Source organism: Hetaerina americana, unplaced genomic scaffold (assembly GCF_022747635.1).
Source record: "Hetaerina americana unplaced genomic scaffold, ioHetAmer1.1.p SCAF_10, whole genome shotgun sequence".
In the NCBI taxonomy this organism is placed as follows: Eukaryota; Metazoa; Arthropoda; class Insecta; order Odonata; family Calopterygidae; genus Hetaerina; species Hetaerina americana.
The window spans coordinates 71,865,642-71,882,158 of record NW_027286070.1 but is presented as its reverse complement, the minus strand read 5'-3'; the positions used below and the strand labels follow the sequence as shown (position 1 = coordinate 71,882,158).

General features: G+C 36.4%; 1 protein-coding gene across 3 annotated transcripts in view; it reads left to right on the top strand.

Annotated features, from left to right (window-relative positions):
* ry (xanthine dehydrogenase rosy) overlaps positions 1 to 10,000 on the top strand; it is a 58,524-nt gene extending 48,524 nt beyond the window's left edge. For 2 of the 3 annotated variants that reach the window (XM_071598851.1, XM_071598852.1), the window contains 5 exons: positions 1,814 to 1,941; positions 3,531 to 3,645; positions 3,919 to 4,173; positions 7,470 to 7,637; positions 9,414 to 9,999. In XM_071598851.1, the coding sequence (XP_071454952.1) occupies positions 1,814 to 1,941; positions 3,531 to 3,645; positions 3,919 to 4,173; positions 7,470 to 7,637; positions 9,414 to 9,458 (711 nt within the window). In that variant the 3' untranslated portion in view covers positions 9,459 to 9,999. Of the gene's footprint in view, positions 1 to 1,813; positions 1,942 to 3,530; positions 3,646 to 3,918; positions 4,174 to 7,469; positions 7,638 to 9,413 lie in introns of all 3 variants that reach the window. The other variant, XM_071598850.1, reaches the window with a different exon arrangement.
* Positions 10,001 to 16,517: the final 6,517 nt, after the last annotated feature.

Below are 16,517 nucleotides of genomic sequence, written 5' to 3'. Positions count from 1 at the left end.
AATGGGCTTAGACAGAAAACACCTAAGCCTCGCCCAATAAGGCATAACCTAATCTATCTAAACTATTCTTCAATTCTATAACCTACCTCTCTTCATTCCAAAAAGCATGCTTATCCTTTTCCTGCCTCTTCCTTGCTTACCAAACCTTCTCCCGTCAAATACAGTTTTCAATATCCCATTTCCCATCAAAATACCCTACATCCACGTTTCCTACTTCCTTCCTGTTTCTTCCAAGAATCCTCCCTCCTCAACCACCGTACTTCATTTTTTTTCCTTTCTGTCCACATCACTTTCTCCATCCATCTCCACCCCCACATTTCATAAGCCTGCAATCTATTTCTATCTTCCTGCTTCCATGACCATATTTACCAGCACTGTACAAGACCATGCTTCATATCAAAGTTTTAACAAGTCTTTTCTAACACCCTTACTAATCGTCCCTTAGTGCCTGGATTTTACAAATGTATCCTTGTGGTGTGATATTATTTTGGTGATGAATGAGGATGCATAAATTTTATAATTGGCATGCGGTGGTACTTTTCCTCAGAAGCCCTTTCAGTTTGTGGATGGTCTGTTGTGATTTGATGTTAAGTTACAAATCTTTGTGAAGGATTTTATTATATTTAGTACTACTCTCAAAATTCTAAGAGCAAGAGAGAGAGAGAGATTTGCTTGACAGAATTACTTTAAATGGAATTATTCTGCATTTATCATGGATATGAAGCTAAAAATAGGTTTAAATTCATAGGCTACGTGCCAATCAAATTTTTCTCCTGTGATATGCATTTATAAATATGCCATGTGGAATGCTAATAGCTATTATGTAGTCACCTAGGAATCTCAATCCGACTATAAAATTGAAGCAAAATTGGAATAACATTCCTTGAAGTGCATTTGTTTATTTGAGACACTAATGGAGATTAAATTTGCTATGTACTCTTTATCTGATGTCAGCATTGCTGAAGTAAGTGCTTACTGTTGGTTCTCTGTCTGTACATCTCAATTTAGCAATACATAAGCATTTAATATTATACAAACGTACCACTTTTCATTTCCCATGGTGTAGTTGGTCCCAAGGTATAAGTGGTCTGGTCACATTTCAAACCTCAGACAATCTGGTCAGCAGGTATAAGCATTAAATGTGAAAGATGGAGGCAGAGAGGGTACAAGTGATTTCAGGCCATAGGGATTACCTGTGGCCAGAACTTCAACGGTGTTTTCGGAACTCTGTTTGGCCCAATGTATTCATTCATCTATTGAGTGATGCATAAAGTGCGTATCCATCACTGATCATGAAAAAAAAACCTAATTTCTTTATTTGCACCCATTATTAGCAAAGAAAATGTTTTAATGAACATGGGCAAGCACAGCCAACAATAAAATGGCATTGCAATGACTGGTCTGGAAAAAATGAAGAAATGCAGTCTGTACCTGCGTAATTAAGGAATATTTTTATTGGAGTTATATTTTACTATTGTTGAAAGAAGCAGGAGAAGCTAGGATAATCAAGAAAATACAGATAACTTTTTTAAAAAATAATCACATAAAAAGGTAAAACTTTTTTGGGAGTGCATACCATACCGTATATTTCCCGCTATCCTTTGAAAAGTCTTTGTGCTAAAGTTTTTTTGATGTGTCGCTATTACATTAAATTCTGCTTTAATACTGTTTAATAGTTTAAATTCAGTATGTAGGAGCCTGAATATAAAAACTGTTATCTAGTGTATAGACTCACCTATCCTACTTGTTTTCCTTAAGTGTAGCAGAGAATGATTTTTAATGTGTTGATTAAAGTTTCCTTTTTTGTTTCCAGAATGCTTGCCAAACAATAATGGAGAGATTAAATCCATTCATTGCTGCGAATCCTAAAGGGAAATGGGAAGAATGGGTGTCTGCAGCTTACTTTGAAAGAGTCAGCCTATCAGCAACTGGATTTTATAGGTGCACTTGAAAATAACATACATAAGTCATAATTGTAGCATTTTTTCAATTTGGTATTGATGGAAGTACGTGCTAGTAGTGCAAATATGTAGGTACATCTTTCATGCATGGATGAAATTGCTTCCTACAAAGTGCATTTGTGAAAATGAAAGAGGATCCCAAAATGCCCACCTTTGATTAGGGATAAATAGTGCAATACAACCCTTTTTCAAGAGTCTCTCCTTCACCCCATTCTCCACAGTCTCTTATACAGGTACCCTTGCTTTAAGAAGTGCATTTCATTGAAATTTAAGGAGGCTGAAGAGAACTGGAGCTTCTTCTTTACACATTATCTTCCATTTTCCCTCCCGCTCCTTTTACTTTATCACATATTCTTGTCCATACTAAAAAGAAAGACTCGTACTTTTCCACAGATTTTTAAATCTGTGGAAAAGTACGAGTCTTTTTTTTAGTATGGATATTAAATACTTCCACGAAGTGAAGCCTGAAACAATAGAACATATTCTTGGTTTGTTTCAGTAACTGGGTGAATTATTCAATAATGGTGTCTCAAAAATATTAATAATTGTGAAAAGGTGTGGGTTTTATGATACTATCCCTGCCATTGCACTTATGGTCCCTCCATCAGTCTTCTCTTTCTGGCTTCCCCATCACTCATTGATTGGTTGTCAGTGTTTGTGGCTGAACAAAGCGAAAACTGTCCATATCAGCACCTCTGTACAGTGAAAACTTGTCCGTTATGGAAAATGCACCTATTCCCTACCTATGTTATTGGACCAAGATTTAACTGAGCTTGCCTAATGCAGCAAGGGAATTATTTTTCATCAAAAAAGCATTTTACCTGGATTATGGAATTCCATCGATTTCCTTACTGTCGTCACAAGCCCTAGTAGTGACTAACTGGGTACAATGTATGTGTATAAATAATCCATTACAGATTTAAGTAATTTAATTTTATGAATGCATAATTACATCAATTAATTGATGCCATCTCCGGCAGCATTTTCATTGCATTCACAGTGTCTACTGCCTTCTCTTTAATTTTATCCCAACCAAATGGAAATCCATATATTTTTGGGGCAGTAATGAAAAAGTGAGCATTTTATTGTCATATTGCTAAGTGTGTTATAACTAGGATATGTTTTCATTTAATTATTCTAGGTAAGAGATTCTATTTATTATTCATTATATCTAAGAGAAGTGAAAGAGAAAATTTAAATTATAAACCCAGATGCTTGCAAAAACTCAAATACTTTACCGTGGATGTGTTGTTCAAATGAAATAATTGTGTGTAAAATGAAGCAATTCTCAAACATTTTCCCTTTGTATTTATGAGCAAAGCTATTTGCTTGATTTACTAGGTTTTCTTACTGAAGGAAATCCTAGTGTTTCTGAAATTATATGATATTTGAACATAATCATGATTAGTATAAACTAATCCTCAGGCATGAGTAACTAATTAGCTCTCTTTTCGGCCAATCGGTGTATTTTGAATATTTTTTTAGTCTTTAAATTTTGTAATACCAGTGTTTCCAAATTTTTGTGTGGCAGGTTATTGAAGTTACGTTTTCTAAATTTCTTTCTTTTAGAACATCTGACATTGGCTATGACTGGGAAACTAACTCTGGGAATCCTTTCAACTACTTCACATTTGGTGTTGCTTGCTCTGAAGTGGAGATTGATTGTTTGACTGGAGACCACCAGGTATGTGGTGCATTTTCTTGCAACCTTTAAATTATTACATTAAAACTGTCAAAAATATAATTACAACTACAGATTCAATTATTCTGCCATTGAAGAAATGAAAAAAAAAGTTCATCTACCTGAAGGATTCAAGCAGAGTAACTAAATATATAGCTTTTGAAATATTTTCAGATATACTAAGTAGTGTAACCAAGTATGAAGCCTTTGAAACAATTTCATATGTGTATGCATGTAGGCAGTGCATTTTCAAGCTTCTGAATTTATTTTTTGAAGGTTCTCCGCACGGACATAGTCATGGATCTCGGGGAGAGTCTCAACCCTGCGATTGACATAGGCCAAGTGGAGGGGGCTTTCATTCAGGGCTATGGACTTTATACCTTGGAGGAGCTGACTTACTCACCAAATGGCATCCTATACTCTCGAGGGCCTGGTGCATATAAACTCCCTGGATTTGCAGATATTCCTGTTCAATTCAATGTCTCCCTGCTTAGGGGTGCCCCAAATCCTCGTGCTGTCTACTCATCCAAGGTCAGTTTGACATATAATCCTCTTGTAAGGCATTTCATGAGCAAATATAAAGTTTTGGGCTAATGTTTTGCATTTCTGATATGTACTATCCCCATTAAGTAGGTTAAGAAGCATTTGCTAATAATCACTGTCCTGGGTAATTCAGAGCAACTTCCATCAATTGGCGAATGTCTCTGTTAAATTCTTTAGATGTATTAATACAATTTACAAGACAGTTGGAAGTAGACAGTGCCTTGAATTTCCTGGATTTGACTTTGAAAATAATTAATCAAAGGTTTGACCTTTCCATTTACAGAAAAAAGTGTCACTCCAGCCAAATTATCCACTCCACATCCAAGCATCGCCATTCACAAAAACGCAGTGCCTTTCATGGCATGTCACACAGGACATGCAATCTCCCAATGTCACCACGCAACAAACAAGAGGAACTCCGTATTACAAAACAAATTGCAGTCAACAATGGTTACAGGGAAATAATGATTGACAACATGTACAACAGGAAACAAACACAGATAGCCCAGAAATCAATATACAACACTTCTAACCTTGACAAGCACCGATGGCAAAGAATTCCATTTCATGGCCACACTTCACTCAGGATACAACAAATACTCTCGGAAAACAAAATCCACACAGCCTTTTACAGCACACATACTTTAAAAAACATAATGGGTTCACCCAAAGGAAAAATTGACTTAATGCAACAAAGGGGGTTAATAAAATCAATTGTGAGGGCTGCAATGCCATCTATATTGGATACACCTCTTGGTTAAAAATCACACCAGTAACTTCACAGCGGACATTCTTCACACTGAAATAAAAGAATGCAGGTTGAATGCTTGGAAGGATTTGGAAATTTGGCAATCCCTTCAGTGTGATAGGTTTGTGGTGGTCGATGAAACATTATACCTCTCCCGTTCCTCCCTCCCTTGAACAAATCTTGAAAGACTCCAACATCTTTCTGCACCAACCCCACCCCCACCAAGGCAGTGATGGTCATGGGCCGTCCCTGAATATGGATCAAACCATTGTAGACAAACACCCCCCCCCCCCCGTGATTAAATGTAGGACACAATGTGTTTTTTTCCACCACTATTTCTAAGGACGGTAGTGCGTTTCATTGCGTTCTTCATTAAATTAACATAAACTTTCACAATTTTGGGCCAGAAACCTTCCATTACATACCCTCCCCTAGCCCACTAATAGGTTGCTGCACCTGCGCTCAAATTACCCCCTCTCCCTTACTCCTTTCTACCTTACACCCTCCCCTCTTGGAGCCAGATTGTGTAAGTCGAAACATTTTTGATGTACTACCTTGATCAAAAAGTTCCCGGAATAACCACCGTGTGGCGCTCCCAATGTACCGATTTGAGTTCTGTTTTTTTGTTAAATTGGTACATCTGTTGTTGATATTCCCTTTAAATCTTAGTGTCATAACTTGACATTTGCAAAAGTTACGGTCGGTTTTCGGTATGTCCATCAGTGCTTCCTGCGATTTTTCCATTACTTCCTCTCGGCTGCTAAAACGCGTTCCCCGTAATGGTTTTTTAACTCGATTGAACAGAAAGAAGTCACAGGGAGCCAAATCAGGTGAATTCGGTGGCTGTTGGATGGTATTTGTTGCATTTTTCGTCAAAAAATTACGAATAATGATAGCACTGTGCGACGGTGCGTTATCATGGTGCAAAATCCACGAGTTTTCTGCCCACATTTCTGGTCTCTTTCGGCGAATTGCTTCACGCAAACGTCTCATAACGCCCAAATAATACTCTTTGTTTACTGTCTGGCCTTCTGGCAAAAATTCATGATGCACTACACCGTTGTAATCCATGAAAACCGTCAGCATTGCCTTCTTTTTTGACTGAAAACGACGTGGTTTTTTTGGTCTCGGCTCATTTGGTGAACGCCATTCACTTGCCTGATGTCTGGATTGCGTGTCGTACTCATAAACCCACGTCTCGTCTCCAGTAATGATCCTTTTGATGAATGTGGGATCGGCTTCAGCCTCGCAAATCATGTCTGTTGCGACGTCAACACGGTCTCTTTTTTGCATGAAATTGAGGTCTTTTGGCACCAACTTTGCTGCTGCACGACGGAAACCCAAATCATTAACCACAATGTCTTGGGCGGATCCATAGGCAATATTCAAGTCCTCCGCTATTTCTCTGATGGTTAATTTGCGGTTATTGACCAACATTTCTTTTACTTTATCAATTTTTTCACCGACTTTCGATGTCGATGGTCTGCCACTGCGTTCATCATCTTCGATTGACTCACGACCACTTCTGAACCGCTCGTGCCACTGGTAAACGACCGTTTTTTTTAGAGAATCGTTGCCGAAACACTTTTCCAACATTTCCAACGTCCGTGCGCCACTAAATCCGTTTTTTTACGCAAAATTTAATACAAGTTCGTTGTTGCAAATTTAAATCCATTTCTGCAATTGTAAAAAATCGCCAACACACACAGAGATAGATGTACTCTTGGCTACGTAACTTTTGCAAATGTCAAGTTATGACACTAAGATTTAAAGGGAATATCAACAACAGATGTACCAATTTAACAAAAAAAACAGAACTCAAATCGGAACGATGGGAGCGCCACACGGTGGTTATTCCGGGAACTTTTTGTTCAAGGTAGTATTTCACCTTATGATGACGCACTGCATCAAAACCATGGTCGTGAAATATTAAATCTTTATTGTGGTAGTGTAAAGTTCCCTTTTTACCCATATCATGAAGGAATTCCACAAAGTCAACCCTGAAACTGTTATGTTTATCGCATACTTTGAATTTTCTCTTGCTTCAGAGGGTGTTTAGGAATTTGAATTTCTGAACCATGTCTCTATATCATTGTGTTTCTACACCATGCCTCTGAAATCTGCTGGAAATTGTTTGTAGTGTATGTCAACTTAGATATCTTCTATTTATGAAAATAAATTTGTATACTACGTATATGTACATTGATGGATTGGGTATTCGCCAGATATTACATGGTACATTAGCTGCTCCAGAAGGGGTTGAATTGGAGGAAGATAATTTAAGCTAAGGTCATTTGCACCATTTGGGATGGTCAGGAAAGGATGAGGGGTGGAGAGAAACTCGGTGTCGGCATTAGCCTACTCTTAACTAAAGGCACCATGGGGTGCGCAGCTTAACGTCCCATCCAACGGACGGAGTACTCACTCAAAGTGCCCTCTGCATGGGAAGCCAGGACAATAGCCACCGCACCATCTCGATCCCCACCCACACACAAGCGTCATATGAACATGTTCTAATCATTCTGTCTCTTCTCAGGCTGTTGGTGAACCTCCCCTCTTCCTTGCCTCATCTGTGTTCTTTGCCATCAAAGATGCAATCAGTTCCGCAAGGAGTGAAGTGGGACTTTCAGGACCTTTTCGATTGGATTCGCCCGCCACATCTGCAAGAATTCGCATGGCCTGCCAGGATGACTTCACTAAAAAGGTAATAAATTTTCAGGGTCAGCTGACCAGGTTGCTATTGAATGCCTAAGTTTGAACTCAATCAAGAGTCTCTATAATCTTCTTTGGTTAGAAGATGAAATACAGATGATAATTTCGTTTTTCTGTTTTTAACGATGCACATGAGAGAGTGGAATAACTACTGATAAACTTTAATCATGAACAAACCCAGATTTTGGTGGTGAGAAGGTATTTTTCTGATGTTATACCTGTATATTTGGTGTGGTAGTGTGGTGAGAAGAATGTTTCCATAGATCAGAAACCCGAGGTTTGATATATGAAGGCTTTTGCTTCGTGCTGATTGAGTTTTGGAATCAGATCTTGCTGGGCATCTGGGCCACAGGGAAAGGAACTGTTCCTCCCTACTCCCCTGCCCTCTATGCCTTGATGGGTGAATTAAACTCTTGCTAAACAGGACTTACCACAAGATGTGCTCCTACTTTGCCTTTCAAACTAGCCTGTGGGTCGATAGTTTGATTGCTGGTGCATGCTGACATATATTTTACTCTTTAACTCTTTTGTTGCCATAAATGTGCCCACTACTACGTTCAAATGGTAGACTGCTGTGAATGTACCTTTTCATTCTCCCTGCAGTGCACTGTGGATAGACTTCTATTTTTCCCTTTTCCTTACCCTCACTCCTTTTTGGGGGAAGCAGTGTGTTATTACCTGTCTATTAATTAGTCATACCTCGTACTTTCTAGAGATAATAATCTCATCTTCTTTGAAGTCACAGAGTTAATAGTCCCTCACTTAAAGCCTATTGTGCGTGTATTTTGGTTTAGAGTAATCGCCTACCTTATATAAACCCACATTCCCATGATTAAAAAAATCTAGAAAATCTCATTATCCGTAAATTTCAGCTCTAGGTATATGCTCATCTTGAGCACCAAAGCATTTTAGTGTTTTATCCTCGTCATTGAAGGTGAATGTGTACCTTTTAGCAAAGAAAGAAAATGATTATTTTGCGAAGATTATGTTAAGGGCATGTCATTTGCATATGATGAATAATTCAAAAAGTTTGTGGATAACAATTTTTCTGGCTCTTCAGAAGCAAGTGGAAATGATTCTGACTATGAGAACACTTTGAGATACTTCCTCATTTTAGAGTACTTGGTCTAGCATCAAGGTATTTACTGAGCAGGTTTTCCATTTGGACTCACCAACCTTTGGTATAAAGGAAAACTCTGGCATTACCGAGAATATTTGCGAAAGTGGCTACTTTGAGCTGTTATATAATAGGTCCTTGATGGATTACATTGTGACAGAGAAAGTCCCAATAACCACCTGACTACTGTGAATCCATCTGTGATATCAACAAAATCCTGTATTCAGTCATGGATGGATATCACTTTCCCTTTCTTGTCTGTGATTTTTAAATTAGCATTGTTAATGCCATTGGTAAGAAAGAACTAAATTAAAGATTGTTGATCAAATATTTATATCAATTTGAAATCAGGAAAGATAATGGTTACAGAGGTATGATAACTTCACTTTTCACCACTCATACTGAGCAGGTTTTCGGAGAGTGAGCTGAAGCAAAAGGGTTAAATTGCATTCATTTTTAAGTTGGTAGATGATAATGGATGACATTTGATTTTATTTTTATAACTATCATACAATATATAATTTCCTGGAGAACTGGTGCATAAATCCAATTTCTTCCCATTCTTAGTTCATAATATGTATTGACTTTTGCTTACAGTTTTTTCGTTAAGTAAATATTAAAAGTCTTCAACAATCATTCTTTTATTTTCAGATCACCGTTGGCAAGGATGTCACTCCATGGAATATTGTGCCTTAAGTTATTCAGAAAAGAGTAACTTTCTCACCTATAAACCAGAGTATCAATGGAGCACAGAGAGGCAGTGTCATAAATTGCTGGCATTTTGCTTCCTCATTCTCCCTCTTCCATGGTGGTGTGACATTCCTGTGATTGTCTCCTCTGGTGCATCTAAATCTTTCCATTGCTATGTCGTTTAGTGTCTTTGGTGATGAAGTTGGGTAGCCTCAAAAATCATTCGATCACAGAGTTTGATGAAGTGGTCTAGTTTTGTACCCTCATTTATTCGGTTTTGTAGTTGTTGTCCATAATTGCTAGAAAAAAGTTAGCATTTAACAGTGCTGTACATCAATGTGAATATATTTAGAAATAAAACATAATTTCAAGGTCCATTTAAATCTGGATTTGTATTCCATCAATTAAGAAGGGGGTAGGTGTGCTGCTCATTTACTTACTGACAATTTTTACCTATTGCAAAAGAAACACTTGGTTTTTCCACATAAAATATTGATTCACGACCTAGGTTTCGACGCTCAGCATCATCATCCTCAGCATCACGCTCAGCGTCATCTTCAGGTCCCTGAAGATGATGCTGAGCGTCGAAACCTAGGTCGTGAATAAATATTTTATGTGGAAAAACCAAGTGTTTCTTTTGCAATATGTATCGTTTCCACAAAGTGACGCCTGAAGTTATCTCCTTTAACAATTTTTACCTTTTTCATTCTCTTCAAATTACTCCTCTCATAATCAGTTTCTTTTGATTATGAAATAAAGCATTTGTGTTCATTAGATCAAATAAAACAATGAATAAAATGTTTGGTATTTTGATAACAAGTGCTTCCTAACCATTTGTAACGTCCTTATATGTAGTTATAATAATGAAATCTTTTTGCCCTTGCCATTTTATTCAATTAGTTAACTCGTATTATTAGTGGAACTATGAAATATTTTAATATTTAATAGTAAATGGACAAACTAGATGAAACTTTGGTAGATCGGTGTGAGCTGGCCTTGAAGACATACCATTTTGTCCTTTGTCAAATCCAACTCCTCATTCCATCCCAGCTGGTTAAATAACTCTGGTTTTCGAAACTCTTGTATAGCAAGGAAAAATTGTCCATCAGATGTGTGTAGCAGATTTTCTGCTGGAGAAAACTCTCAGTAGCCATCCTGAGGAAATGTAGGCTCATGCTGGAGAGATAACCGCAAGGAATCCATGGTGGGTGAACTGTAAAAGCCAAGTGAGAGCCATGAAGGCAAACATCTGGACAGATAACTCTTTATTATAATGTATCATTGCCAGAATTTTGTGGATCAATGATATTGGTGTAACATAAAATGGAAACAATATCTGGCTATATTTAATGGCATATGAATTGATATGACAAAAGTTTACATAACATCATAAAAACTACATGTAAAAAGATTAGTAATTACCTATACATCTAACCACCATGTTTCTAGAATTATTACATGAAGGGGCTGCTATATGTGTGCTGCATGAAAAAGCCTGACTGGCATTTTTGTATAAACACCAATTATAAGTTTTAGAAGCATTAAATCTAAATATTGAATAGGTACATAAAATAGCAATACAAGTTTATAAAAATGGACCATATATGATCATACTGAAAAGATAATTTTAATCTACATCTCTCTCTTTGAGAATAGAATTTCAAGTTCAAATATTTTTGTATATATTTCAATACTTAAATATATTTAAATGACTAAATTTCAAATAATTGTTTCTTTTTCATTTCACGTAATGCAGAGGTATCCAGAAGTGAAAAGTAGTTTTGCTGACCTTGGTTTGGTGTATGGCTATGCTTATGCATTTTCTTATTGATGTTATCTACTTATTCTTTACCATCCTGATATTCTTTTTGTGTTTTCTATTTCTTCCTTACCCTAAATAAATTTAATTTCTATATAATTTTGGCAAATGGATAAGAATAGTAAATGTCTCTTTTAGATGTTATAAATGTTCATGGTGGGAATGGAAACAATGGCAGCTTGGTTGGAGTGGGAGCATTGAAAGAAGTAAGAATGAAGACACCTTGGCTTTGTTTATAACGTCATTTTTGGTTAGCGGGATGTAGTCTCAAGAAATCTAGTGATCTTCTTTAGGGGCAGCTTTCTACATCATTTGGCCCTTGAATGTTCTTATGATATAAGTGGTTAAGTATTTTTATTGGGGATTACCCTTATTTTTGTTATTTTGGTGGACTACGTCAAATATGATTTCCTAATGATCCAGTCAAAGATAGATAGAGATAAGCATTCATTGATAAAAATTGCTTTTAGTCCCATTTTTTGTTAATGGGCAGTTTTTTATGAAAATTTTGTCCACCTTTATATTCAACTACAGTACTTTGCTGTTTGATGGAATTCACTCTTGGAAATATGAAGAAAAGATTCATAACATATGCTTTTATTATGAGAATTTTATATGAGGAGGAATTTCGAGGAGAGGTGTGGCACCAGCTCTTTTGGTGAAGCTGTTTGGGAACCCACCCTCGCGGCAGGGGAGGGCAGACAACATTGCTAAATAAATCTTTTAATTTTCAATAACAACCTTGAATATACAAAGCTGGGTTGTAACTTGAATTACTGTGTCATCAAATTGTTTAAATATATGGGAGGTACAAAATATGGTGTAATTGTGATGTTTTGGGGTACAAAAGGTTTTATAATACCATTGATTTTAGCTGCTATACTGTTGTCTATACTTCAAATTGGTATGAAATTTTGTGGTGCTCAAATTATAGCAGCATATATCCCCTCTCCAAGTCAAAAAAGTGAACAGGAAGGGAAAGTTAATATAAAAATGGAGGGGGTGGAAAGAAGGGGAAATACAAGTCAGATATCTAACAGATGTAGTATGAATTACTATTGAGCAAAGAAGTAGTTCTTCATGTTGGGTATATGTTTTGCTATAGAAAAGAGGAATCCAAAGCTAAAGCAGTAGAGATTATTTTGAAAAGATTGGAGGAGGACATATAGAGAAGAAAAATCACAGAAATGGTCAAATTAAGGTTGATAGAGGATCCTGATATAACATAAGTGATTTTGTTGTTGGATTTCTAGATTTGAGTCATGGCTGAGAATTAATTTTCTAGTGAGTCAATCTGGCATGTGTAATGTGCTCTACAAAACACTGCCCAATGAAAAAGCATGCTGAATCCCTTGTAATTTGTACTCTGTGCATTTCCCCTAGAGTTGGGCACTTAGGGTTCCATGGGGAAAATCGGAATTGCTAATAGGTATAGTGACTTGGCCAGACAGAATTATTTAAAGACGTCTTGAAGCTCCCGATAATAAAAATGAGTATCATACACCACATCTATCTCTCATTTTCTATTTCATGGTTTGGGTTCCAAACTGAACTTAATTTTGAGGAGCTGGCCTTCCATTGATATATCTTTTCTCCTTCTGTGGTATTTTCCTGTAAGTCCAGTCACGAGAGCATTGAAATTATACGTCTTTTAAAAATTTATATAATATCACATTTTCCATTTGAGCCATCAGTGGTAAAAGAAATATGTTTTTAAACTGATATTACTCATTAAAAATGTGTCTAAAAGGTGGGACTAATAATTTAATATCATAGGCTTTTGAGGACATGGTAAATTATTTTGGGGAAAATTAAATTGTCATGGAAAATTTTGGACCTAAGACTGCAGTAAAATATGCAACTGTTTTTTCAGATAATTTTCTGTTGTTTGTGGATGAGTAATTTATTCATAGCATACTATAGTGTGTACTATGCTTTGATGAATAAAATATTTCATTGGGTGAATTCTTATTTTAAAGATATAGAAAATTCCAGCCTGTAAAACAGTTACTGTAAACTGTGTGTCAGTCTTCAAGCTGAAAGGAAAATTTGTTGCAATACTTCTCACATTCCATTGAGAGACAAGACCAGGTTGAAAGGTGGTAGGAATTGGTATGGGTTTAAAGTCCAGCTGCTATATTTATATTTATTATATATATCACACTTCATTGAGAGGAATCACCACCATAAAAGGTTTATGAACTATGTATTTGCAAAACTGTTTAATTATCCCTTAATTCTTATGCACTAAATCAGAATTTTGTTTATGCTAAAATTGTTTGAATCTAATAGACAGAATTATTAGGGTTAAATGATTTGGTTATATTCGGCTTATGGTTTATATTACCTGAGGCATAGCAATATAAAGGAATTATCCAAAATATATATTTTTATAATTAAATAGAATACCTTATTTGATGTTTATAATATTGTGCAGGAAATGATTGGTACAATTTAGGATGCATGTATAGAATATTTTTCCAAAGGTTTAAGATATATACACCTGTGATTTGAAAGTTAAAATCAATGCTGTAATAAAAGAGCAATTTTTTTTAAACCTTCTCTGGCCTAGGGACTGGGTGTGGTTTTAATGCCCTCCAAACTTAGAGGGTTAAAGAATAGTTGGTGCAAAAGTCCTCTTAAAATACGATTGCATCTAATGATACCATTTTGGGCTAAACTTAATGTGTGCTTCCCTTTTCACAATTGATGGCATTGAAAATCAATTGAAATGTTGTACTCTACCATGGGATCTAACCAAAAATGTTTAACTTTTGAAAGTCCAAGAGTCTATGTGTGAACCCTGACCCCCTTGTTGGCCTTCATCCATTTTCACAGAAACATTTTTCCCACTCAAACCTGCTGATATCTTCTGCTTTACTGCCCCCAGCATCACCCTGGGCTGAGAGATATCCCACATGCCTCATCCTAAAAAATCCAATCCACATAGCACTGTGCCTGCAGCATCCATATCTTGAAGTGCCTGTACATTTTGCGTAAGTATGTTTCTTGTGTTCTCAAGAACTCTCTATCCATTCCTGAGCACTTTAACAACTTTAACTGTAATTAGCAAACTGTGTACTTGGGTTTTAAATGTTATTATTTCAATTTGGAAGGCTCCACCATATAGCATTTTATCATATAGTATTATATTAGGCAATGAAGCCTTTGCGATGAGGAGGGAATCCAAAACAGAGACATTTGAGTTAGGATGTTTAGAAAAGACTCATTAAAACTTTGATGGGGAGCATGGTTTTGTATGGTATGAAAATCTAGTCATTGAAGTAATATGATTGATATAGATTGGAGGCATTCAAGAGATGTGGATGTGAAGAAGGATTGAGATGCTAAAATGGACAGAAAGGAAAACAAGTGGTGAAAAGGGTGGAGAGAGGATTGTCAGGAGAAATTCAACCAAGGCAAGAAAGGTTAAAGCAGAGCATTTTCATCTACATCTTCAAGGTTCCCCCAAAGCCACTATAAAGGCTCATTTTGGAGAGTGTTAGGACACCCTCCGTCAAAGATGTTCTGTCTGTTTCCATCCAAAACCTACCTTAAGTAGTAGAAAGTAATAATAATTACGGCAGTTTGAAAGCCATCATATATCTATTAAATCTGCTTACAGTGGTTTCTACTTGTTGATTAATAAATAAGTGAGCATTTGGGGAAGTAGTCAAAATAAGCAAAAGATATGGGGGAGTACATAGTCGTTTAACACTCTGCCTACCACTGCTGAGCCATTTGGACATGCATTTTCTCTCAGTAGCCAAAGGGTAGCATATAATGTCATAGTTCAAATAATATTCCATCTTACGCCAGAAATAGTACTAGTTTGAGGATGTGATGACGTTCATTCAAATAGTGGTGAAAAGAGGGAGAATCGGGGGAGTGTTAGAATGTTTTAGTTTCCATTCCGTCTGTTTGATACCTTATAGTATTCGAATCCAGACAGTATATTATGTGGAGAGTATACCTATGCGATGTGGAAAACTAATATCGAAAATTCAATAGTTTTGCCTTCACCATTTTTGAGATAAAGTCAATCCATTCAATTTCTAGGTGGTTGCGATGGATTTTCAAAACATTTATGTCTCTTCTAGCGCAGCACTTTTTTTTACGGGTTTTTTTTTAAGATCTTTTGTATTCAAGCAAACAAATTTAATTTTCAGTCAACAAATTTCGAGTAGCAGTCAAATATTCGCAGCTACAGAGAATCAGGAATGACAATGGCAATAGAAGGAGCAAATTAAAGCAAGTAGAGATGGAAATTTAGCTATCATGGAACTTGAACGGTGATTTTTGTGAAATCGCGTGTCTGGCCATGAGTAAACAAAAATAAACAAAGCGAAAATAAGATAACGCTCGCTGCTCGAAGTTGGTCGGCAGTGAGATCCCAAATTTTACGCAGCGAGGAAATAAATCGACACGATATTTATATCAACAGACTTCTTTCAGCATACGCCAAGATTTCTTTTGAAGTCCATAATTTTCAATGGATTGGAAGGCAAGTGCATGCTTATGTTAATCGAATCGAGTAACCTAGTGCGATTAAATGAAGTCTTGGGTTTGCATGTTATTATTTCGAGTACTGGCTACTTCGAATTTGTTGTTCTGCTGAGTAATTAAACGGAATTCAATTCAATTCAATTTATTCCTTCACCATAAGCATAGAATTATGCATGGCTTTGTCAATACATGTTTTACACTTCATATCAATAAAAGACGTTATACAAAATATCAAAACAATATGAAAAATACAAATACATACAATTTACAATTTTCTTGGGATTAACACATTCCAATTATATATTTAAAATGGTATGCATTAAGAAATCATCTACAATGAAAGCGTCGCGTACTTATTTCGTAAATTACTTAAAGCAACAGACGTATTCGGCAGTAATAAGTGCCACTTTGGCACCTAAGACTGCAAGGAAACAAGAAGCGTGTAGGGAATCGCTGTAAATACATGAGTGGTCTGAAAAGTTTCCGACCTAATAAAGATACAAGACATTTTTCCGGAAATTTCTGATGATTTCTGAGGTCATAAACTTTTCAGACCGCCCTCGTATTCACATCTAATTTTAAGACGTAAAGCGGGAATGGACTGCCCATTTATCAAACATATCTGCATTGTTTCATATGTTTAAGCTTTTGTGGTTTAGCATTTGAACTCCGGTCAGACTTTCGTCAGGAACGTTTTTAACAATTGATTTCTTTGAACTTTCATCATTCATTCTTCATGT